Raw genomic sequence first — 27,189 nt, 5'->3', positions numbered from 1 at the left:
AAATATTAAATGATTGATAAATTGATCAGTTATTCAGTTCTTGAGTAGACTTTCCACCAAACAATTGCTCTTTGTCTTACTTTAGTAATTTCTTAGACAGCTACTTTATACTTTTACTGATGTATTGCCACTCTTAGTTTAGTACAATTTTTGAGTTCTCTACCCACTTGTGAAAATCAATAACAGAAATATAAATATAAATGAGTGTATTTTTTTTGTTATATTCTCTTAAAACTCAATGTAAAAGTGTTTGTTCTCTTTGTGTTTCATTGCTAGAGGTAAACTAATTGTTTAGAGGCGGATCCAGTCCCTGTTGTGGCGCACAGGTGCCCTGCTGATCCTGAGCTCTTCCCACTGCGCCTGCGTCCCACAACACGCTGACACACAAACAGAGGAGCTATTGTTGGCAGAGGACTGGACAGTAGTCCGCAGGTTCAGTCAGGGTTTATCTTACCTGTGGAAATTTCGTGTGAGTTAGTTTCAACTTTAAAGAGAAAAAGAAAAGAAAAGAGCAGAAGTCAGAACTTGACTGCGCGCAGGTGAGGAGAGGGGAAAACGAGCGTTCGCGGAAGGAAGTGAGGAAGAAGGACACCGAGGAGGAAGTAAATAAGGACGAACCCGACCGTTGGGCTCTGAACTCAACAGGTCAGCCTCATCTTCGGTGTCTTTCAAACGGAGCGGCTCGAAGCGACGACAGAAACATGCCGTACGGACCGTGGAAGAAGAAAAACAAGGCGACGAAGGAGCACTTGGTCGAAAACGAGGAGTTGAGCGGCGGACACGCAGGTGCTGGGAGCCTGGGCAAATCCGCCGTGAACGGAGCGGGGCTCCCTCCTCCACCTGCCAGCATGCGGCCCAAGCTGGTGTTCCACACGCAGCTAGCGCACGGCAGCCCCACCGGGAGGATTGAGGGATTCTCCAACGTCAAGGAGCTCTACGGCAAGATAGCAGAGGCGTTCAATATCAGCCCTCCTGATGTAAGTAATAATAATAATATTACTACTAATAAAAAAACTCACCTGTAGTACGAGGTGGGCAGTGTACCTATAATTGTATTCAAGTAAGAGTAGCACGACTTCAACTTGTTTTTCAACTACGGTAAAAGTAAAAAGTAGTCGTCCAAGAAATGACTCAAGTAAGAGTAAAAAGTCTACTCAAGTACTGAGTAACTGATCAAATTATCAATAATTTAATGTTTAAAAATTACATACAGACCATCCAGAATATAAACTTAAGTGGAAATTTAGGTATTTTAAGGACGAAAATGACAATAATGGATATAAGTAACAAAATCAGGCAAAATTATTTTTTTTTCTCCAAATCAGTTTCTTAAAAAAAAAACAAGTTATGAAATGTTAACAAAAAACGGTAGGTGTGTGTCTGTGTCTGGTAAATTTTTGGTTAAACCATGTCTGTTTTTGATTCAATGGGTAGAGAATTCAGAAATGTTACTCAAATAAGAGTAGAAATGCTTCATAATGAAATTACTCAAGTAAAAATACAAAGTACAACATAGTAAAAATACTCCTAAAAGTACTCCCTCCACATCCCCAAAAATGACTCTAGTAAATGTAACTAGTCACTGCATACATATGCTGTTATATTAACTATTACCTTCATCATACACCTGAAGCGGTACTTTAAAAAAAAAAAATTGTAATGCGCCAATCCAATAACTGATCAATACAAGCCTGGTTTCAGTTTATCAACCTTGGGCAGAGATAGAAAAGGGAAAAAAAAACAATATTCCCCATTATTTATTGAATAAGCATTGATTGAAGCTGTTCCTGGTCAATAAAAAAATTTGTTTTCTTCGTGGTCTGACCAGCTAATAAAACAATGGCTGATTCTATCTCTTACAGATTGATTTGTGCATTTATTAAATGTGTCAAACCTTGAAAACACATACTTTTTCAGCTTTCAGGCTTATTTTTTCATCAAATGTTTTGAGTTTTTGATACATAAATGGGGAGAATCTTGGAATAATTTCATTTCTGTTGATGCTGCCTCTGTCTGGAAACCTACAGCACTTTCTATCTCATGGTAAATGTCCGTTTGACTGTTGCAGTAATTGATATTTGAGCTAAAAACTAAAGAAAAAAAAATCACTTGCTTTTTGCTGCATTCAAGTGTTGAAGGTGGAGTTACAGAAAGTACACAAAGCTTTCTTACAATGCTTTTTTTCTAGAAAGCTTTACAAATTTTTTTTGATTAGGTTTTAAATAATTATCCTTAATGTATTTATAATTTTTGAAATTCTAAGATTCTGTTGCTACTTGATTAAAAAAAAAAAAAACTCCCTCAACATCTTGTTACCTTTTCACAAAGGATTTCACACCTGAAATATAAATCTGCCCAAAAGTTATTAGCATGTTGTTTCGCTCTTAATGGCTTTACTATAATACCAGTGGATTAAGCATTTCCTCCATCACACCCATTTACATGTTTCAACACCAATCAGTTGGACAATGGTCAAAATCTGTTGATTTACTTTGGAAATTTTTATTCCTCTTAAATCATTGAAATCTAAAACTCCATCCGCTTTTAGTCTGGAAATACGTCAGCTGACAGCATGTTCTTTGCTGAACATCTAATTAAATTATGTAAATTATTACACAAAACATTAATTAATTAGTGGTAATCTTCTGCTACTCTTGTTTTTTGCTGTTGAGAAAGACTTTGCAGCACAATTTTTTTGTTCATGGGAAATATTTGCTCCATCTAATTATATGATTAAAACGGCCTTAAGGAAAATTAGTTTGGATGTGTTATTAAGGAATAAATCAAAATCAGCAAGTCACACCTTAAATAAGAAAAATGGAACTGGTATTGCAGGAGGTTGGTAACCCTTTTCTACTTCATATAAGTGTACTCATTATTTTTATGTCTGCTTATTTTCCTGGTTGCTGAGTAATTCTGATTTAATATGTCTAAATCTCAGGTATAATCTTAACTTTCTGAAGATTTTACATTACTCCCTCTTTCCTTTGATTGTAGTTCTCATCCTGATTTGAAAATCAAGGCATTGGATGTCTGTTGATTGCATTTTATTCAGACATTTGTTTCTTTTTGTTATATTATTCCTTTTATTTTGAGCTGAAATTTTCACTTTTCATCATAAAAGATGTCTTAGTTGGCTGCAATGAGCTGACTCTATAGATTTTGTGGTGGTGACATTTTAAGCATCTACCAGGAGATATCTACCTGAGTGTATTTTTTTGTTGGTTTACACAGAGTCCTTCTTTGTATTTTTTTGAGTAATTTTAGTCCTGATTGTATTTAAAAATGATAAACATGACTTATTTATCAACTCATTGATAAATTCTATCTAAATGTGAATATTGAATTCCCAGTCGGTTGTGATTTTTATGTTTCTCTCTCTGCTTTAGTTGTGATTTGTTAAGTGCACATTTTAGTTGCTACTGTCTACGTCTATGTAGGAATGCTCGTATTGTTCTTAGTGGTAAGCAGTAAAATGTTAGTGTAGGTATTTATAAAGGTACTGAACTTTTACTGTGATATTGCAGGAAGGAATGAAAGAATGCAGTTTAATATGTAGCTCTTCTCAGAAACGGCTCCTGTGCTGGACATGAAGTCAGCGTTGTGTCATGTCTCCAAAGACGCACCTTGTCAGCTCTTTCTGGCCTGCCTCACCTTTTACACCTCAAGTACTGAGAGTGATCTTTGTCTCTTCTCCGTATGGCGTCACCGGATACCTTCCAAACTAAACGCATCTATATTTAGTCGTAGTTATCGTGTTTATTCAGCAGCAGGTTCCAATAGATGCGAGGGGAGAAAAAAAAGCTGTACATGGAGGTCCTGGAAACAAAAGCAGGTTCTGTGTCTTTCCTTTGTGGTTGAACTATCTAAGCTCTTCTTTTGAAAGGGGAGCATGAGTGGTATGTTTTGTTGTGTCAAATATCTGAGCAGGAAACCATGAAGATCTGAGTTGCATTGGTTTACAGTGAATCACACAACCTGGTTAGTGATGCATCAGTTTTTTAAAGTCATCAACTATTTAAATGTATCCCTAATGAGTCCCAACTCTGCCTTTTTTTGTTTTATCTGAATGGGACAGCGGCGGTTTTTCTATGGCTGTTTGTTCCACTGAGTCCATTTGTCACGCTCATTAGGCTTTTCCTGTCTGAACTAGTTTTACTGAAGCTGCCTCAGTTTGTTCTTCTCACAGTGACAAAAGACTTTTGAACAAGTTGTATTGGAAGAGCAGCGGAAATGATGAATGAAGGAGCAGTTTGAAATGTTTACTCACCTTTTTAATGTGAATATGGAGCAGAAAGCCATTGTCTTCACAGCTGAGTATTCACCATAAGTCTTATTTTGTAGATTTTTGCAAGCAACTAAAAGTTACTTGGAGAAAATTCTTCAAATCAATCAGATTGTGAGACAGACCTCTTGATAGACTTTGGTTATGTTCACAAAGCAGGAAAATGGGACCAAAATCAACTTTTTTTTTGCTATCCTTATTCAGCTTTTTCATGACATTCTGAACAACCAAATTCCAATTTGTTAATTTATTTTTTCACCCATCACTAAACTGGATTGGTACCACTTTCATTTGTAGTGCCAAATCAGATACATATCCGATTGATTTTAAAGTATCTGCAGTTTGTACAGTCATGTCGCGTTTTATCCAATATTTGTCATTTTATTCCACTGGATTAAATATTACCTCCATCACAGCCTTTTATATTAACTGTTTCAACCCCAGTCAGTTGGACAATGATCCAATCTACTTTTTTTTTTCATTGATTTGCTTTGAAAATCAAATTTATATTCATCTTAAACACATCAAAAGTGAAAACTCCCTCTGCTTTTAGTTTGGAAATAAATCAGCTCACAGCATGCGCTTTGCTGAACTACTAGTTTAGTTAAAATCATATAAATGTTTATACATAAAAATATTTAATTGATGTTAATCTTGTGCTTCCTTTGTTTTCTCTTGTTTGACACAGCAGCATCTTTTTGTTTATGGGAAATGTTTGCTCCAACTAATTATACGATTAAAACAGCATTAAAGAAATTAGTTTGGATGCGTTATAAGCCTTCAAGTCAAAAGATCACACTTTAAAGAAAAAATTATTTGCAACATGTCATAATTCTGGAGCAGAAAAAGCCAAATGTGGTAAAACTAGTTGTAAACAATGGCTGAAAATTATAATTATGTTCTTTTGGAAGAAACTCCTGAAGTGCAACTGATCACAATCAAACCACTGTTGGCTTTGACTTCAGATCCAAACAAACTTCTCCACAGTAGTTTCTGTCAGTGCGTCGCAAAAAGCCCTTTCTATTGTTTGTTCTTTCTTTTTATTAACGTCCTTCATGTTGTTATGATCTTGTGACAATACTGTTGGCTCCCAATGTCAATAAACATTAAAATTAATCCATAAACGACTCCATCCATTATTACTTCCGTAAACAATTTGTTACTGTGTGATGACAACAACTTGGGATCATAAATTGTTCACACACAAGTTCAAATGCAGTCGCGTTTAATTAGTATTAATATGAACAAAAAACATTGGATTTAATCATAAAATCTGAATTTAAGACCTGCAGCGTGAGCATAGCCTCGGTTCTGGGCTCTTTCCAGGTCTTGTCAGTTTTTTTCACACAGTCATTTTCATGTTGATTTGGATGTTTTTGAAAAATTCAATCCTGCTTCATCTTCGTGTGTTTTCTAGCAGATACTGAAGGCTTTGGTTGTAAAAATGACTGGCACTGTGCATCCATGACTTCCTGTAACTTCAAATTATTAATGAAAAACTTACCATACACACAGATTTCTTTTCAGTATCAAAAATATTCAAAATAAAAGGCAGCTTGGAAAGCTGAAACACCTAGACACAATGCGATTGGCTGGCGCTTGCAAAGCAACCAATCAAGGAGCACCATTAATTTTTTTTGCTGCTGATTGGCTGTAACCCCAAGACCGTAGAAAACGAAGAGCTCTGTGGATGTTGGTTTCTGTGGTAGTTTAAAAAGACATTTTAATGTATATTAATGCATATTGAGATATATTTGATGTTAGAACCATTAAAATAAGCAGATACAAATTTTTTTATGTTGCCTTTCAATATAAAAACATACCATTTACCCAAAGTTGTTCTCTTGGTACTGGTGGTCCACTGTATTTTAATCTGTTAAAAACATCTTCTATTAAACTCTATATCCATTTGAAGAAAATAACCCCAGAGCATGGTACAGCCATTACCGTGTTTCACTCTGGGTATGGTTTTCCATTTCCTGTAGTTTGTAGTTGTTTTTAAGCCAAAAATAACTTCTTAAGCTGTAATAAAAAAATAAATAAATAAAGTTGGGCTTCATCGGACATTAACACATTGTCCCATCAGGTCTTGGAAGATTTAAAAAGTTCTCCGTAGTTCAGTGTTTTGGAGAATATATGAGATTATTGCAGTGTGAACAGTACCAGTTCTGAAGCTTTTTCGGTGTTCCTGACTGTTTGTTTGCTTCCTATCTGAACAGTTTCCATCTAGTCTTCTAGTTCATATTGACTGTGGAGCCTTGTTTCTATCCTCATCCTGACCGATACCTTTAAACAATGTAATTCTTTTGATTTGTTGTAACCTCTCAGCAGTCTCTTAGAGATGTAACTGTTATGTAGACTCACTAGAAGTCATGGTAGGTATGAATTTATAGAGTGAATGCTGAAACTGAATCAAATGAGGCTTGAAGAATAAAGTCCTGCACCTTAATGCGTGTTATTGCTCCTTATTTATTTTTAAATTGATTTATGCAGCATATTTGTGAAATTAGCACAGGGAAGAAGAAAAAGACCCATTTTATCACCTTTTATTTACACCAGTGATGGCTATTTTTCTTCCTTTACCATCTTATTGCAGCTTTAAACTGGGTGTTTTATAAATCCTATCAGGGACTAGAAGAACGTTTACATTTACAGGAACCAGTGGAGATTATTTTTCCATTTTGGCACACCGAGAAAATAATTTCCTGCTTAAGTAATGCCTTAATACTTGCCCAGTGGGCAGGAGAGTAAAAATAACAGCTCAAATCTCAGCATGCCATCAGTATTATTAGTTAATTATATCAGGCAGCTATTTAACTATTAAACTCATACAGTAGTAGGGGTCACAGATATCCATGTTTGAGAAATCTAAACCTGTAAAATTAAATAACTTTTCTGACTAAATGACTTGCATTACTTATTTAAATTATTTTGGCTCTTTTCCCTTTGGCAGCACACCCTGTAACTTTGTTTTTTCCACAAATGTAGACTTTTAAAAACCTGATACAAATGCGGAAAGATCTGATAGTACTTGTTGTTAGACTGCACAGATTTGAGCACAGGAAGTCTCCTGTGTCCGGCTCGGTGGGGCCTGCCTGAAATCTAACCAGATAACTCGTCACATCTTTGTCCCAGAGGACACAGACAAGCAGCTCTGCCCACCGGGCCTCCTCCCTTCACAAACACCACCAACGTTCAGCATATCTGTGATGGAACTGGACTTTATTATCGCTGGACAGAAGATAAAATCATCTTAAAGCTAGGTTTTTCCCAAACTGAAGTTCAGCTTTTCAGGAACAAAGCTATAAATGTAGTTTATTATTATTTGACTTATAAAAACCAACACATTTTTTCAAGGGTGCATCGAGTTATCGGCCAGCCGATTTATCGGTGCTGATTTCCTTCGTTTTGGGAGATCGGAGATTGGCCGATTTTCACACGTGAAGCTGATCTTATCCACCGATGCCATCAACTTCTGCAAAGGTCTAAAAATCAACCACTGTGCTTTTCTTTTCTCCTGTGAGAGACGTTTGACTGACAAACCGGCCAACCAGCTCATGTCTGCACATTTACAGTTAACAATAGTCACCCCATTATTGCCAATTCAACAACTTTCTTGATATATTGAGCAACATTTCAGACAAAAGAAATGGTATCAGCCAAAATCGGAATCGGTAAGTTAGGCTTTTTAAAAGATCGTTAATCTGCGATCAGCCAGAAAACTGCAATCGGTGCAGCACTAAGTTTTTCCTTAATTGAATGGCATGTTCACTGGTTTTTCACAATTTGTAGAGAAGCTAAAAGAACTGGGCCTCTCTGTAATGTCACATTTATAGCACAAAAGTACAAGAAATGGATTAAAGATGGAAGAGGAAGATGGATTAAAAATGTTACTTGTTTCATACCTGTTAACACTAATTGTGGCAATAGAGATTTGGTTTTAATAAAAAGATGATTTCTTGTTTTCTTAATTATTATTATTAAACTATAAAGAATATCTGATGCACATTTTCAGATGCCACCTCTTAGAAAATGCAAGTTGACCTCTGATAACAATGATATTGGTGATGAAGATAATAAGGTGTACAATGATATTTATGAACAAAAATCCACAAAAAGAGCTGATATATTAGAGCTATGCTAGCATGCTGTGACTATAAGTGGAGTTTTCTCAACCACATTCAATCAGCTGGGATTTATTTTAACTAGGCATTAAAATGTTAATTAAAAATAGAATTTACAGCTTCAGCTATTGAAATGTTATGCACAGCTGTCAAATCCAGTCTGAACTCAAAACTAAATGAAAAGACGGTTTCACAGTGAGCATCAATCATTATGACTGTGACATCTGTTTTTATCCGCTGGGTTTGGACTAACAGAAAACCTGGGCAGTATTGCCAATAACACATTTTAGTGAGAAATAAATCAATTGGGCTATTTTTACATATAGAGGGCTGTAATGTAAATAAAGAGAAAAAAATTACAATTTGGGCCGATTTTTGTTAAAAAAAAAAAAAAGAAGAAGTTGCTTGTTCCAATAGTTTCATGAATCAGTTGTAAAAGAAAATAAATGCATCTAAATTTTCCATTTGGTGTTGAGATTTCCACAGTATGAGAACCCTGAGTAAAAATCTCACAGTATTTACATTAAAAATAAAATAAAATGTATGTTTCTTTGGTCTCTAACATGTCCACTGTGACATTTTGTGACCAAAATCTGACTGTTAAACTTGAACTCATTACTCCTTTTAACACAGCAGGTCAGACTGCAGCAGTTCTGTCAACACACATCAAGAGTCGTGATTATTTTTTGACAAGCTGGCAGCAGCTAACAGCATCTCATTGTTTTTTTTCTGGAACTTATTTGTTATCTTAATAATGCATTACTAAATGAGTAATTTATTAAATGATGCATTATATATTAAATAATAAATGTAATTATTTATTAAAATAATGCATAATTTGCTATTTTAATGAATATATAAATATATAAACTCATGATTTGTAATACATTTATTATAGGTTTATTATAATTTCTAATAATTATATAAATTTGAATATATAAATTATGCATAAGTTATATGCTATATAACTTATAAAATGTATAAATGTATTTTAATCATTAAATTTTACTGGGTAAAATTTAAACCCAAGTTAAAGTTTAGATTAACATATTTGCATGTGTATGCTTTCTAAAACCCTCAAACGGGTCAGATGCACTGATATCTGTGAATCGGTCTGCAGTTTCTACAGTTTTGGGTCACAGAATAAGCTGTTTCTATGTGGCTCAGTTCAAGGTCTGCGTTTTAATGGCCGTGCAGCTGGAGCGTTTCAGGTGTGGCTCCTGGACTTTGCCTCCTGTCCACCTGGTTACCTGAAAGCACACATGAATTTATTTGCCTGTCATTTGAATTTCTGAGCTGTGGTTGCTGGAAAGAGCCGCGCTTGCAACTAGTTTCTGTTTTGCAGATTTCAGATTGCTGTGCGTGCGTGAGTGAGCCCGGCCAGACGTTTCTTAACTGGGGGTTACGGGGGATTATGTTGAACAATCCCATCTGGGCGTCTGCCTGTTTTTTCTTGCATTAACCAACTTCCTGAAGTGTAAATAAACAAGAAGTTAATGTAGGTTAAACTCAAATGACCCATTTTTTTATTTCCAACATACTTACAACAACAGGATGTTTAATCATTACCCAAAAAGTTGTACTCAAGTAAGAATAGTACCAGTACCGCAACATATTTTTAGTACAATAAAAATTAGTAGCTGTCCAATAAATTACTCAAGTAAGGGTAAAAAAAGTTTACTCAAGTACTGAGTAACTGATCAAATTATCAACCATTTAATGTTTAAAAATTACAAAATAAAATGGACTAAAATATAAATGGAAATGTATGTTTTTTAAGAACCAAAATGACAATAACGTATGCAAAAACTAACAAAATTAGGCAAAATAAAGATTTTTCCAAGTCAGTTTCTTTCAATTAAAAACTGATAAAGCTGCAGATGTGTGTCTGTCTCTGGTGAATTTTTGGTTAAAATATGTTTGTTTTTTCATTCAGTTGGTAAAAAAATTCTGAAATTTTATTCAGGTAAAAGTAAAAATACTTTATAACAAAACTGCTCGTAAAAGTAAAAAGTACAGCATAGTAGAAATACTCCTAAAATAATTTTTTCCCAAAAAAGTTACTTAAGTAAATGTAACTAGTTATTCCTAAACTCTGGATATTTTGTTACTAATATAGTTACTGATTACTTTTCTCTTACGAACATTTGAGTTTTGCTGCAAATATGTTTGAGCTATTAGTTGTTCAGTTTAAAAGAGAATCAAATTGTCTTTTAACTGATTGTGTAAAAAATAAACATAAGTTTCTTATGAAGCTGTTAATGGTAGAAATGTAAAACGATGTCATCAAACAGAATTTATCAGAAAATTAAGGCAGCATCAGGAATAAAGTTTCATACAAAAGAAGTTCTTTAAATAAAAAAAACAAACAAAATTATAACAACCAACAACATTAATAGTAATAATAATACTGTACAAGGTTTATCATGAGGAAATACAAGTTATCTAACTTTCCGTCTTGGATACATACGTCAGTGTTTTATTAACCTTCCTGTTTGCCCTTATCAGTTGTTACTTAACGTATTTGAACTTTTGGCCATAGGACAAACTGAGCATTAAAAAAATGGCTCAGAAATCTGAATCCAACATATTTATTTTTTATTTTTCATTAAATCAATTAGGACTTAAAAAGAAAAAAACATCTTGTAAATGTCAGCTATATATGTTGATGTGCGTAAATCTAGATAATCTTGTATTTAGAAGTGCACAGTTTGCAGTTTTCTGGCTGATCACCAATATTTAAAAAGCCTGATTTGCTGATTCCGAATTTGGCCGATACTCATTTTTATTTATTTGCTCATTTCTTTTGTCTTAAAGTTGCTAAATATAGCAAGAAAGTTGCTAAGTTGACGGCGTGGTCTGTCCGTCGGCCCTCGCTCATTGCAGAGCAGAAGGGAACAGCTGCTGATTTCTCAGACCTTCGTGGAGGCAGATAAGATCGGTGGATAAGATCCACATGCAGCGGCCAATCTCTGATGTAATCAGTAAACCCTTACTCGTATTCACTCCATTTTCTGTTCGATTCAAAACCGCTTCTTCCATTAAAAGAGAACTTAAAGTCTTTTGAAATAAAAACTGGAATCGGTCAAAATCTAACCTGACTTGCAAAACCTGACGATGAACTGGAAATTGGTTTAGGCCAAGAAAAGCCAGATTGGTGCATTTCTATATTCTAAAACAGGGAGCATGAAAAAGTGAGTTAAAGGCCGACTGGAGCCTGGCGTAATTGATGTAGGTCATTGTTTAGGCGGAGCAGGTTTGGAAAGTCGCACATGGTTCTGATTGCTCTCTGCGTTTAAAACAGATTCAGCTGAAATCTGAAACAGAAAGTCAGAGTTGTCGCCTTCTGGGCGTGGCGATGTGAGAATAGGGCTCAACCTCAGGTAAACAGAAACTAATCACCTGTGGTCTTTTTGTTCAAGGAAATATTTTCACTTTTAAATCAATAAAAGTGAAAATGTTTTGCTTCCTGCTACTTCAGGAAGCAGAAGTAAATATTACATTTTGTTTTCTTCTTTATTTCTTTATTTTTTTTCCTGGTTGTTCTGGTCTGATTTTATTCTGTTATCTTCATATCAAATGCATTATTATGGTTGTCACCATCTTACAGGACATATTTCTGCTCCTGTCTGTAGTTTATAATTACATTGGACTCAGGCCTATTTGTGGATTTTTCTGTGGATCATGACTCCAAATTATTTGCGTAAAATTTGCCTATATGTGGGTTTTTCCTAAAGGAAAGGCAGCTTGGGAAGTGGAAAATGTCTAGTAGCAATGCTGCTTGACACAGTATTGACTGGTACTGGGGAAACAGCCAATCAAGAAACTCCATTTTACTTTTCCTTGCCGCTGATTGGCTGTAACCCAAAGAGCGGCGATAAGGAAGATAGCAGATATTGGGATAGGTGGGAGTGCTTAAATGGTTTGCATTGTGTACATTAAGGATTATTAAGATATATTTGGTATTTGAACTAATAAAATAGATGGTTCTAATCGATTTTGATGGGGTCCCAAATATTTATGCTTTTCAGCTATTTGTGGTTCTGGTCCGTAACGCCAACAAGTACCAGCAGAAGTCGGTAGAGTGAAAGTAGCACTATTTCAACATATTTTTATTAAATTAAAAGTAAAAAGAAGCCGTCCAAGAAGTCACTCAAGTATGTGGTAAAAAGTCTATTCAAGTACTTTGTATCCCATCAAATTATCAATCATTTAATTTTTAAAAACTACACCATCAGACGGACCAAACATATAAAGTTAAGTGAAATATTTGGTATTCTAAGGACCAAACTGACAATAACTCGTATAAACAGCAAAATATAACAAAATCAGTCAAAAATAAAATGTTTCCAGTTCAGTTTCTTTCAATAAAAAACTTATGAAACTTTAATAAAAACCGCAGGTGTGTGTCTGAGTCCAGTGGATTTCTGGTTTAAACAGTTTTGTTTTTCATTCAATGTGTAGAAAATTCAGAAATTTTGCTCAAGTAAGAGTAGAAATACTTCAGAATAAAGTTACTGGAGTAAAAGTGAAGAGAACAGCACAGCAAAAATACTCTTAAAAGTAAATGTAACTACTACTCAACAGTATGTTTTAAAAAATAAAAGAGGATTGGTAAATTAGAAACTTTTTGTTTGGATTTGTTGGAATTTTTTGTTGTTTTTAGATCATTTTTATTACAAAAATCTGTTTTTTCACCTTGATAACTGGTATATTGTATTCTTGTTTAGTTAGCTTAATAAACTGACTGGTTTGTAGTTTCAGTTAATCAGAAACAGGATTTTAGCCCAGATCAGGGAACCACCTTATTGTCAGACCTGTTCATCTGTGTCACATCCGCAGTTTGGCAAATGATTGGCCAGCCTTAGATGCTGACAAGCATTTTTTCTGGGTGAAAACATACAGCTCACATCAGCAGTTTCTGTTAACTATTAAAACTACCACACAGTAATAACAGTACATCAGTATTTCATACTTAGTATCTTCAACAAAACTAGTAAACATACTTCGTTTCCAGAAGGTTAGATTCACTAATCCTGGAGATGAATGTTTGTATTTGAGTTGTTGTTCAGGGCAGTGTGCTAAGCACAAAGTATTCATACTCTACGCAGATTTAGGTTGTAATATTTTTTATTGTACCAATGAGTTTTTTCAGACTGGAAGTAAAATTAACTTCCCTGCTTATTAAAAATTAAAATATCCAGGACAGAAATTATAGGAATGATTTTATTGCTGTAATAGCAGTACAGATTTCTCCTTTTGTTGTGCAAATATTAATAAAAAAGTAATCAATAGATCAGACCTACACTAATAAAGAAATAAATAAATCCAATAAAGAAATGCAGTTTTTGTTGTTGCATTTTAGGCAATAAAATTTTTTCTTATTTAAAAAAAGTATTTACTTATTTGCATTTCTCTATGTATTTCTAATATTGAATAAAATATTTAAAAATTTTATCTGATTACTCGATTGATCATCAGAATAATTGCTAGAATATTGTATTATATATTATAAAATATAATTTTTACCCAGGCTAACATTAGTATTTAAATGGACAAACAATGATAATGTCTGATTAAGTTTAGCTGCAGCACAATATGACTGCATTACTGGTATAAAACTAGCATTTGAAACTTTTCTGTCAAGATTATTATTTTTACATAAACAGAAGAAAGGTCAAGTCTTAGCAGCAGTGGACGATCTTTAATAGACCGGTAACTACAGCGCTCTTTAAAAAACACTTAGCAGCTGCTTAAGTTCAACACTTATGAGTGTTTTTGCTACAGTTTCACCTTTTGGTTCCAAAGTCTGTAAAATGACAAGCAGTAAATAACAGGAGTTGTTGGTGCGTAAGAAACGGGTTTCTTGAGATTGAAGTCAACGTGGTTTAAGTGCAAAGTAAATTTCAGAGGGAGGTGCATCGTTTGTCTCGTCTTACCCGTCTGCACAGGAAGGAAAAGTGATCGCTGAGTGTGTGTGGGTGGAGATGTAAAGGAGAGAGTCGCTTTGATTGCAACATTACTGCTTGAAAAACGTCAATTATTTGTTTTATTTTTGCACCTACATTAAGGAAAAATGTATTTTATTAAAGCTTAAGTTCAGGGATTCATCTCACTCTTTGGAGAAATGTGACTTGCAGTTATTTAATCTGTAAAGTGTATTTTAAATTAACATGGAACCCAGATTTGGATTGTCATCTTTCCTTCCTCGTAAGAAGATATAAAATTAAATTCTGTTTCTATGCGTGTCTTCCAACTGATATTGCCGTCATAGCAATTTTCGACCACAACAATTGTCTTCATTGCTTTTTAACAGTAATATTGCCATTGGAAGGCTTTATAATAAGGCTTTGCTGAAATCAGTAAAACAAGGAGAACTTACAGGTGATTTGCCTTTGTTGACGTAGGTAAATGATTGTGTTATCATTTGCCTAAATGTGTCAGCAATTTTTTTGTTTGCTTCCTCCTTTGCTTTAATTCACTTTTTATTGTACGTACAGGAGAGAAGCTGTGTGCATGTCTGGTTGGTTTGCATGTAGGCCCTTAAAATACATTTTTGTTTGGTTAAAATGCAAAAACATAGCATTGCTTCAGTGTATGCTGACCAGGTGAAGCGAAATAATCCCACTGAGTTCTGAGTACAACATATTTATGAACATAAATGCAAAATGTAATTGACATTTTTTAAAGTCTGTATACTCCAGTTAATGATTAATCGATTACTAATATTACTAATTTAGTTGAAAAAAAAAATGAAAAAAAGTTGATTAATCGCACTTAATCCGATTAATCGTCTTATCCCTTACTTTTCTGTGTGGCTTGTTTACCATTTGTTTAAACCTACCTTAAATTTGAATTGATAGAAAATGGAAATACTCGAGTAGGGATGAACCTAATGATTATTTTAGTAATCGATTATTATATCAATTATTACATTGAGTAGCTGAATACTGACAAAACTCACATTCTGCTGAGTTTTCATGTAACTATTTAAACTTATTTTTATAAAATATTAGAAATACATAAAAATTGGAAATGAATAATAAAAATATTACTCAATTGCAATAATATATTATTTTATTTATAAAGTTCTGACACAAACATGTTTACAGATAAAGACAGATTTCTGTTTGAAATACAAAATGTAAATCTTTATATAGTTTTGACTTAATTACTGCTCTGAATATGTTGTTTGTTTAGCAAATGGCCGTTTTGAGTCTTTATACTCCAGTTGACGATTAATCGATTACTAAATTAGTTGACAATTATTTCAACAATCGGTTAATCACAACTAATTACAATTAATGCGATTAATCGTTTCAGCCCTACGTCTTGCGTGTGGTTTGTTTACATCATTTAGGTTTAGTTGATATAAAAAGGAAATACTGAAGAGTAAATTGTTTTGGAATGGATTAAAGAGCAGCAATGGTTTCTTACAACCAAAATCTGACATAAGTCAACTTTTTTGTAAAACCAAATATTTAGGGAGTTTCTTCAGGGTCATATTTAAACATATTTCAGTGTGTTGTTTTTTCTTTTTGCATGTGTTCAGTACCGGGGTTACATGCTGAACAGATTGCAACGAATCTCCCTCTGATTTGCCCTTCTGCCATGCGGTTCGCAGGGTGTTTGCTCCGTGCCGCAGGTCGTGGGAGGTGCAGTAGCTGTTCTTGTGAGTCAAGTGTTAGAGCAGAGGCTTTCTCTGCAACGTGTGACATGAAGCGGCCGAGCAGGACCGAAGAGAAGGAGTTTAATGCAGCCTTGGTAGCCGAGCGTGGGCGTCTCTTCGGTAATACCCTTGCCTAAGTGGAGACAAGTAGGGGGATGAGGCTTCTACACCCTCTCCTTTTATATCACTCCCTTTTTTTAGTTTCTCTCTCAGCAGTGGCCTCCCTCTGTTTTTAATCCTATTCTTTATAGTCTGGTAGCCCAAGGCAACGGACAAGGCCATGCTAGCTAATGTGTGCATGAGCAGCGCCTGTTGGTACACAAGCAACGCAGGCCTTGCTGACGGGGCCTGAGTGGATCACACTGTTTGTTCATTCTACCATGAAATCAGAAAGTAACTCTTACTCTTTGTGTGTTTTCCTCAGAAATCAGCTCTTCACTAAATCCAGTCTGGCTCAGATTGTCCCATAGTTGGTTGAAAAAGCAACAAAACATGTAGAACTTGATTCTCCAGATGAGTTAGCTCAGGATAAATGATTTACACCTCCTCAGCGCTTTCCTCCTGGGGTTTCAGTGTCTGTGTTTGAAGTTTCTGTATCGTGTGTGCACTGATCAAATTTCTCTCGTCTCACCACCTTGGGAGGATATTGCAGTTACAAAGGTGTGAAGCCAGATTTTCACATTCCTCGTACAGAAGGGAAGGATGTTTCCCTCATTGATGATGGTGTTGGAGGATTGAAGACCACATAAATACTAATAACTTTGCAGTAATAGAAGCAAAATCCTCTTTTTGGTTGGGATAAACTGTTATATATAGGTTAAATCATGTAATCTACACCTTGCATCTTCACAGATCCTATTCTGTACCCTCAACACCCACAAGATTGACATGGAGAAGCTGCTGGGGGGGCAGATCGGCCTGGAGGATTTTATCTTTGCCCACATTAAAGGGATCAAAAAGGAGGTGGAAGTGTACAAATCTGAAGACGCCCTTGGCCTCACCATAACCGACAATGGAGCAGGCTATGCCTTTATAAAGGTAAGAAGAAAACCTTTTCTTTTTTTTTTTTTTTTGCAAACGAGACGTTGGAGACATGTGAAAGCACCAACTGTGATGCAGTTACAGCAAGTGATGCCGTGAGCTCAGCTTTTTACATTTTTTTGTTTTTATGATTTTATAATTAAGCAGAGTGTCAGTTATTATGCAAAATTCACATTTTGGATGTTTTTCTACTTCTGTTTGGGTCCCAACTGCTTCTAAAAACAACCTAAGCACTTAAGAAGACAAACAAAAAAACAAAAATTTTTTGGCAACAAGTTAATGTTTTTTGATGTCTGGAAAACGAGCTGTTTCAAAAACCTCCCGATTGTTTTGCATATCTGATGTGGACTGCGCCGTTACCTAGCAACCCAAACTGAGTTCCAGAACGTTTGGTCAGCTGTTTTTTCACTGTATGTGCTGTACAATGGCTGCTGGAAAAGACAAGTGCTTTTGTTGTGCTGTGTTCTTGTTGGTTGTGCAGGAGGCTCCACTTCTGCTTTTCAAAGATGTACGGTTCTATAATTGAGCATCTGTTTGCAGCCATTTTTACCTGTGAGTTTGGGGGCGTGGCCAGTAGCAGCTCATCTGGATTTAAAGTGACAAGACGCCCTAAAACAGCTCAAAAATAGACAGAATTTCAAACTAATATATCAATATTTAAGAATTATATTGTTGCAAAAAATTTATTAAACTTGTTTTGTATTGCTCACAGACCTGTCCTACCTTGTTCAGGGAAGCATAATAGGTCACCTTTAGGAAAAAAACTGGTATTGACCAAAACCGGAATGGGTACGTAAGGTTTTATTTTTAAAAATTGGTGATCGGCCAGAAACCTACAATCGGTGCACCGCTAATCTAACGTATCTATTCTTAAAATCTAATTTGTCAATATTATTTAGTCATTTATAAGACCGATTAAACCCCACTGACTTGTTAACATGTTCCCTACTGTAGAGTGTTTTCACTGTAACCTTGTAGAGCTTCACCATGGTGCATTCATGGACTGAATGAAGATTGTATTTTCCATTGCCGACAGGTTGGTCAAAGGTCGGAGCTAAAAACCTGCAGATTGGGTTCACCAACCGATTTTTGCATCCCTATTTATTATCCTGTTACACAAGTCATTATGCTGGTACCTTTATGTTAATCATTATATTATTAACTCCAGACAATGACTGATAAGCTATCACAATCTAAAAATTAAATAGGGTTTTTATAGTAAGATGACAATTACGTCACTGCCACACATACATGCTGCATATTTGTCATTATTAAAATGGTAAAATAAGAAAAAATGACAGCTTGAATGTATTTTTTTCTGATAGCTTTAAACCTAATTCAGCTTTGATATTAAGAAGCTTCTTCCTGCCTGTCCTAAAACAAACATAAAACAGCAGAATCTCAGGACATTACAGAGTACTTGAAGTATTTTAGATAACGATACCTTCATCCGGTCCTCTCTATTCTGATGTGACCTGACTGCGTTTCTCAAAAATGTAATCATGAAACACAGTTAAAATCTCAAGCTCTTATCTGGTTTGGTAATACAGGCCTGATATCTCTGGTCTCGACCAACTCGTTTCTTTCTTCTGGCAGCTTTTCAAACCTTTATGTGTTGTGAGTCATGATGCATTGTGATGTGTCACCTTGTGTAATGGTTTTATCCGTGGGATCAATCTGCTCACATGCGACATCCTGTGCTGCTGCTGCTGCACTGCAGCTCCACAGCCTGACAGGGACGACTGCAGGGCACGGACGTAGAGTTGTAACATGAGAAATATTAATAACTTGTTCTTTGAATATAATCTAACAAGGCTGTTTGTATTTTTATGATATCTATTTACTAAATTGCAGAAAAAGCTTATCTTGTTAGCAGGTTTTATTTAGGGAAATGTTTGAATTTGTAGAAAATTATATAAGAGCGCACAGTTTGCAACCTGAAGACAAAAACAACATGCTGGGCTTGCTTTTTTTTATTACCTTTATATTTACATTTAAAACATTGCTTTTTTTATTTTATGCATGAAGTTTAATACCCAACATCTTTCTTTCTGCACATTTTTCTTTCTGACATTTGTAGAAACTTTCAGCCTTTGCCTAAACCCGCTTATCTTTGCAGGACCTTTAGGAGTCTTTTCGTTCGTTCTTTCTTTCTTCCTTTCATTTTTTTGTTCTTTTGTGCTTTTACATTTTTTTAGTTCTTCCTTTCTTCTGTTTGTTCCTTTTTTCTTCTTCAGTTTCTGTTATTTTCTTTTGTCCTTTTGATTCTTCATCCTGTTTCTTTCTTTTTGTCTTTTCTTTATTTTGTTTCATTCTTTCTTTACTTTATGTCCTTCTTTCTTTTATTTCTTATTCATTTTTCTTTTTGTGTTCCACAAGTACTTTCTTTCCTTCTTTCTTCCTTCTGTCGTATCTTATTTTTTCCTTTTATCCTATTTTAGTCCTTTCGTTTTTCTTCATTTTGCCTTTTCTGTCGTTCTTTTTTCTTTCATTTGTCCCTTTTCTTTTCTTCTGTTTTTTTTACTTTTGTCCTTTCTTTCATTGCTTCTTTCTTTTGAATTTTTTTCTTTTCTTTCTTTTCTTTTCTTCATTTTTGTTCTTTCTTTTGTTCCTTTTTCTTTCGTCCATTTTTTCTTTTGTTCGTTCTTCCTGTCACCCTTTTCCTGTCGTTCTTATTTTAAACCTTTCTTCTTTCTGTCTTTTGAGGATTAGGACCACTGAACAATCCTCTTTCATATAAAACTGCATTCAGCTTCAAAGTTTTTCTTCTTTTAATCTTAGCTGCATATTTAAGATGCTGATTCATCTCTCGCCTGTGATGCTCCAGTCTGCAGGTCATCATTTGTTAGTAAAAGCAGCATTCCTCCAGCCTCTAATTTATTTCTGTTTTTTCTATTCCTCTGAAAACCGAACATGACCTCAAATTCCTCACTTCAACCTTTTAGTTCATTAATCTCAGGTTTCCTGATAAGAGTGAAATTTATTACCTCTGCTTTCTGGAAATTACAACTTCATCGCTTGTGTATGAAAATCATCTAAACACATCCAGTTAATAAATGAAGGAATATTCAGAACTATTTAGATTCCCTTTGAAAAACTTATATTAAAAACAAATTTTTACTTTGCTGTTTTAAACTAATTTCACATTTATTTTACACAAACGTCCCATGTGCATCAAGGAAAGCCTCACTTCCAAACATACTTCTTTTTTTATTTTGTTGGTCAGCAGGTTTTAGTTTATGATGGGCCTGAATCTTGGAGGTTCCTGGTTTGTTTCTGGACAACCTAACCAGTTTCTTTTCTGTTGAGCTGAACAGTTTGGGTCAAATGTTTGACCATTGGATTCATTTTGGTGTTTCAGTTGGACTCTGATCCCAAGAAAACAAAATTTTTAATGGATAGCTGACGGTTGACACTGCTAGCTAAAAATGTAGTTGTGCTAACACTAAAGCACTAATCATAAACATTAGTTCCACTAATGCTAAAGTCCTACACCAGCGTTGTATTAAGCTGAAGCGCTAACTTCAACCAGACATGTTGCAACACAGTATGTCGCCCTCACCAGGGTCAGAGTTGTTACTACACTCCTACCTGTAAGGTTGCACTTCAGGAAGTGATTCTTTGTAACAAACCTTTCACTCATGTTTTTAGTTTTATAGTTGTTGAGTTTTGTTAATTCAGAACATCAGTAGATTTTAAACTGTGTACTGTGTAAAAATTGCAACCTCTACAGAGATGCATTGTGGGTGCAGAATGTCGTTTGCTGCACTTGTGGAGAATGCACTGCAAAAGTAATGTTGGCCTAGTTTCTAGTGTAAATATCTTAGTGCATTTGAAATAAGACAAAACTAACTTATTTTTTAAGCAAAATATAAGAAATTGCTTAAAATAAATAACTTCTTTAATATTGGTGAAAAGATACTAATTCGACTGAAAGATTATTGAACATGTAACAAGAAATTTTTCCTATAAGTGAAATAATCTGCCAGTGATGCTACCACTTTTTCATCAATATTAAGGAATTATTGAATTATTGAAAAGCTACTGATTCTTGCTTAAAAGTTACCTGTAAGTTGGGTTTCTTATTTCAAGTTTACTAAGATTTGTGAACTAGAAACTAGGCCAAAATACTTGGTAAGATTTTAGGAAATGGAATGTGAAGATAGGAAATGGAATGTCAAAATAAGAGTATCTAACTGAACGGTGAATGACCAAAACTTCAACATAGATGTTGAACTTTAGTCAACTGAAAGTTTGCAAAACAGCTAAATAAATTAGCGCTGTAGAATTTATTAGGAAAATGAATTTAGGGGAAGCTAAGTGTGATAAATATTTTCAGTTAGTGGAAAAAGGCAAAAGCGCCAAATGAAAAAATAGCTAAGCTATTAGACGTGTGTGCACCATTGGAAGATGCTAATGTTAAATTTTAACATGTTTGAGAATGTGTGGAGTGTTGAAAAAAAACTGAGTCCAGAAAACGAGAAGATTTTAAAGAGCTTCACTGTTTCCAGTAAAGACTATGATATCCAGCGAAATTTACCGTATAGAAAGTTGAACAAAACGTTTCTCTGCAACTTCCTGTGAACATTTATCCAAATGTAGATGAGAATGTAAATAGTTGAGCCTGTTTGCATTTACATTGTAAAAGTGTTTTTAGTGTTTTGTAGTCACGTTTGTTGCTAATCTGCCCTTCCTCTGCCTGCATGGCAGCGAATCCGAGAGGGCAGCGTTGCAGACGAGGTGAAGGTGATCTCCGTGGGCGACCACATAGAGTGCATCAACGGACGCAACATCGTCGGGACGCGGCACTACGAGGTCGCCCGCATGCTCAAAGACCTTCCCAGGAACACGACCTTCACCATCAAACTGATCGAGCCCATGAAGGCTTTTGGTGAGTTTGAAACAGACATTTCAAAGATGAAAGATACAATTTTAATTTTAAATGACCTTCTGTTAGTTACTCTTTGAAGTCTTAAGCACTATTCTCATAGGTTGGATCTAACGATTATTCCATTGAATCGACGATTAATCGAATCATTGGATACAAAAAAATTAAGCTTTTTTCACATTAAAAGATGCAAAAATGATTAAATTCAATTCGTTTTTAAAACAAGACATTATATTATTGCCTAAAATGCAACATTAATTATTAATAATAATAATTTGGAGAGGCTTTATTGCCTCTCCAAATATGCAGTTTTTTTAGGAAACTAATCGCAAACTCAAAATTTTGAGTTTGCGATTAATCGATTGATAAATTAGTTGACAATTATTTCAATAATTGATCAATCATTTCAACCCTAATCATTGTAGTTCTACTATAGATTTGATCTGCAGATTGTTCTGGGTACTTATTGATTGATTGGACTGTTGTGATGTCACAGAATAATTGATTGATCATTTGAACTTTTGTTTAATTTCTCACGCAAAATTGCTATTTTACTGAGAACCACAATGATTATAAACCAAACGGTAAACACCACCCTGTGAAGCCAAATTTATTTTTAAATTTATAATATAAATGATTCCTTAAAAGTATCACAAGATTTTATCCTTGGAGTATAATATTTTAGATGTAAATGCCAGATAATTTCTTTTTAGTCAGCAGCATTCATTGTTGCACAGCAGTGATAAATAAAAAGTGACCAGGTGTTTGGCATTTAATGACTCACATCTTAGTCACAGACCGAGAAAGAAGTTTACATAAAACTGTTATTTTTTTCTCAACGCTTTTCCTCTTTGACAGAAATGCTTGAGCCCAGGTCAAAGGGCGGCAAGCCGGGCAACGACAATAAGATCGGCACGGGGAGGAGCACGCTGAGACTTCGCTCCAAAGGTCCGGCCACAGTGGAGGACGAGGTATTTCATCCTTATTTTGTCCTTATGTAACCAGCCACACAGCAATCGGATGATTCACCGCGATTTAAAAGGCTGCTCTGAATATTTATGTCTGAAGTTTCCTCTGTCGGTGGGTGACGGCTGAGCTGTGGTGTGAATGTCTCAATGAATTATTCCACCTCGGATTTGACGTTCTGACGTCTTATTTGACTAAGATTTTTGGATTTTCTACCCACTCAATGATGAGACATGGTTTTAACCAAAATTAAATTTCCTAAGTTTTTTATTGAAACAAACTCATTTGGAAAACTTTTCTTTTGCCTGATTATGTTATTCTTTGTTATTTATATGAATTATTGTCCCTTTTGTCCTTAAAATGCAAAACAATTCCACTCAACTTTGTAATTTGGTCCATCTGATTATCCATCCATCCGTCCATTTTCCTGACACCCTTGTCCCTCAGTGGGGTCAGGAGGGGTGCTGGTGTCCATCTCCAGCTAACGTTCCGGGCGAGAGGCGGGGTCACTGTGGACAGGTCGCCAGTCTGTCGCAGGGCAACACAGAGACACACAACCATGCACACACACACTCAATTAACCTCACAGTCATGTTTTTGGACTGTGGCAGGAAGCCAGAGTACCCAGAGAAAACCCACGCATGCACAGGGAGAACATGTAGAGCATGTAGATAGACCCGGGTCGGGAATCAAACCCAGAACCTTCTTGCTGCAAGGCAACAGCTCTACCAACTGCGCCACTGTGCAGCCCCTATCTGATTATGCAATTTTTAAATATTAAATGATTGATAATTTGATCATTTACTCAGTACTTGAGTAAACTTTTTACCATGTACTGTTTTACTTTTATTTGAGTAAAAATATGTCATAGTATCACTACTGTAAGTTGAGTATAATTTGTGTGTTTTCTACTCGCCTCTGAACTAGATGCAGCTGTTTGTTGAGACAGAAATAACCTTCATTGTTCTTCAGCGAGGGAATTCAGCAGCAGCAAAATGATGGGCAAAATATTTAAACAGAAAATGAAAATAAGCGGATGTTGGAAAAAATGTCTAAATAAATTAGAAAGTAGATTTCAGTGTATCAAAACTGTGATATTTGCTTCAGATTTGGATTTTTAGCTACTTCCATTCACTTTGGTTTTGTTTAACAATGTTTTATGGAAAACAACAGCTCTGAAAGAATGGCAACACTGTTACTGTAGTGCAATTAATATCATGTTATATCTAGATTTGTCTTTTAATGTTTTATAGCTATTCCTTTTGCTCTTTTGCATCCTGTTGAAATAAATTGATATTTTATTGAAGCAGCATAATCACACTCTGATAATTAGAGAAAAATCCATTATGTCATTCAGATTTTAAATATTTAGTGTGAAAAATATCCTACTTTGAAAAAATAACCTCCCACAGTTTTTAGAGTTAATGATGCCATAAACTGGCAAATAAATAAAAAAACCACTTTTATTTGACGGAACTTAAGTCACTGCATTTAAAGACGTTAATTTTAATTATTTTTTTACACATCTTTACCAGACGTCTTGCTCTTTTTAACATGGCATATCAGAATAAACAATGTTGAACAATACCTTAGAAGTGACCCATTTCTATATGAAGAGAAATGAAAGAAAAACATTTTAAGGGGTGGAAATTAACCTATTTTGTTCGTCTTCTTCATAAATGGGAGTTGCGTGAGTGTATTCCTTTAAAAATAACTGCTGTGACTTTCCTCCCTTGTGCCTTAAAGGAAACTGGAAGAAAATATTCTAAACTGTTCTTGTTTTGCAGCCGACAGAATTTGATGAGAAAGCAATAAAGAAAGTAGACGACCTCCTGGAGAGCTACATGGGGATCAGAGACACTGAGCTTGGTAGGAAGATGTTTGATTAGCTCATGAATTTAAAATTACTCCTGCTGAAGAAGTTATTCTCAGTATATCTGCTTAAAATATAAAATATACAATTCATTTTTTCACTATTATTATTTATTCAATTCAAAAATAGTTGATCAAAAAGAGAAATGTCAAAACTCTCATCACCCAGCATCCTTAGAGTTGTGGTGAATGGTGATGGATCTCAGGTAGCAGTCAGTCCTGCAGCGACTCCATAGAGGCCTCTGACTGAAAATCGTTGCTGTAAAACAATCTCAGGAGCATCATGCCAGAAATACAGCATGAGTTGTTAACAAGCACAGCTAATCCACCTCATTTGCTTTTGCTGCTCCTGTTTAAACCCCCATCAGGGGCCATCTTTGCCCACTTCAACCAGGGTTATAATAGTTTATAGTTTTATTTCATTGTCTCTTTTCATTTAATTTGGTTAGTTTTAATTAGGTTTTGGAGTGCATTTTATAGTTTTAATTGGTTAAATATTGTTTATATTTTGTTATAGTGGTAGTTTTAGTTTTTTCATACTTAATTTTTAGGTGCAGAATTCCCAAAAAAAAATTTAAAGAAGATACCATTTTCAAAACACATTTTGTATTATTGCTGAACAACCAACTGACGGGTGTTTTCTCCAAAGCTTTTGCAGATTATTGTAAATTTTGCTGACAAAGTGCTTGTAAGGATAAAAGAAAAAATAAATTTCACATCAGTTTGAAAGGCTAATAAACATATTCATAAACACGAAAATGAAGAATATATCTATAATTCCAGTATGTAAAGGCTTTAGCCGCCCAAACAAAGGGCTGGTGGGATCAACTGACTCACTCATTCTTTGGTTACCTAGCAACTCACTCAGTCTGTGGTTACCTAGCAACAAGCTGTTGAGTAACTGCAGCAACCAACAACTGTTTGGAGTGAAAACTGGATAAAACGGGAAAGGTTACGCTACCAGTTAGGCAGCATTTCAGGTATTTAAAACAAAAAACTAATCGATAATTATCAATATCGACTAATATGAAAGTCTTGTACTGTGATACATTTTTCAACCATGTTGACGAAAACACATTTTTTGATCCCGTTTTCTGAAGCATTTATTTTTGTTTTTTCTCCCCGCCTCTCTCCAGCTGCTACAATGGTCGAAGTCGGCCGCGACAAGAAGAACCCCGACGAGTTCGCCATGGCTCTGGACGAGGCCCTCGGAGACTTCGCCTTTCCCGACGAGTTCGTCTTTGACGTGTGGGGCGCTATCGGAGACGCCAAGCAGGGAAGGATTTAAGTTTTATGCTGCATCCCTCAGACACACACACACACACACTCACGCACACACATGAACACACACACACTCCTCTCCCAGAAGCCGACTGGACAAACAGGCAGGCTGGCGTGTCAATAAAGAAATTAGCGTGTAAAGATATCTGGAATCCAGTTTCTGACACCGGTTTTGCCTCTAGTGTGCAGAACATTGATTACCGAGTTCAGATGTTGCAGAGGTTTGTCACAGTGGTTATAAATTGCACCTTCAGAAACTTAAATCTCCTCTTTCATACTCTGAATCTATTTTTTAGTTGTGTATGTTTGGATATACAGATGTGCGGCACATCTTTTTATAAATTTTTCTTTTTTTATGTATACATATATATGTATGAGAATGTTGCTGATTTTACAGCAGCATTGTGTAATTAGAATGATGCAGATTTTTAGCAATGTTTCTCTCGTCAGGTAATTTTTTTTTCTTTCTGGTAGATTACTTGTGATAATTTCTCATCTGTTGTGTTGATAGCCAAGTTGATAGCAGACATTCCTCAGTTGCTGCGTTTCCATTACAAACGTGCAAAACTTTGTCGATATTTCGCGAAAAATACAATTTTGCAATTACAATGTTTCCATTAAATAAGAAACAATTAAAAATCACACGTGAATATTTTTTTCACCTGATAAGTCATTAAAAACCATGCCGCTCCATCATCCTCCTGCCACTTACTTCTTTGTCACCTCCACCAGTAGTAACATCCAGTTGTTGATCACATGACTTATGTGATGTGGAAAAAGTGTTTCCAAAGCAACAGCTAAATCCTAGCGCAAACGTCAATGGAAACGCAGCTAGTTTTAGTCTAAAGGGTATATTTACATATGTTTGCCCTATTTCTGTAAATTATTGTCAAATGAAATCGAAGGCGTGGCTACAGCAAAGACCTTTTCAAAGCCGTCTATAAATTTCCGTAGCCAACTGTTTGCAACCATAAGGGATCGCTGCTGTTGCATAAAAACAAATAAAATGTGACATATTGTAATCTTTTTTTTGTTGTGTCTTTAATACACCAAACGCATAAAA

At 35.2% G+C, this 27,189-nt stretch overlaps 1 protein-coding gene across 1 annotated transcript; it reads left to right on the top strand.

The window, feature by feature from the left end:
* Window positions 1-318: 318 nt before the first annotated feature.
* On the top strand, window positions 319-27,148 carry gipc2 (GIPC PDZ domain containing family, member 2). Its single transcript, XM_008434618.2, has 6 exons — window positions 319-977; window positions 16,931-17,116; window positions 21,830-22,010; window positions 22,866-22,978; window positions 24,761-24,842; window positions 25,982-27,148. Exons 1-6 carry the CDS (start codon window positions 702-704, stop codon window positions 26,131-26,133), a joined length of 990 nt encoding a protein of 329 aa, XP_008432840.1. The 5' UTR covers window positions 319-701; the 3' UTR covers window positions 26,134-27,148.
* Window positions 27,149-27,189: the final 41 nt, after the last annotated feature.

This window comes from Poecilia reticulata, chromosome 17, assembly GCF_904066995.2.
Source record: "Poecilia reticulata chromosome 17, P_reticulata-male-v2, whole genome shotgun sequence".
Taxonomy (NCBI): Eukaryota; Metazoa; Chordata; class Actinopteri; order Cyprinodontiformes; family Poeciliidae; genus Poecilia; species Poecilia reticulata.
Note: the sequence above shows the minus strand (reverse complement) of the source record. Positions and strands in the feature narration are given on the sequence as shown.

Coding starts and splice junctions, on each gene's coding strand:
- gipc2 (XM_008434618.2), top strand. CDS start 702: ATGCCGTACGGACCGTGGAAGAAGAAAAACAAGGCGACGAAGGAGCAC. Junction 978..16,930: donor TCAATATCAGCCCTCCTGAT/GTAAGTAATAAT, acceptor GCATCTTCACAG/ATCCTATTCTGTACCCTCAA. Junction 22,011..22,865: donor CGAGCCCATGAAGGCTTTTG/GTGAGTTTGAAA, acceptor CCTCTTTGACAG/AAATGCTTGAGCCCAGGTCA.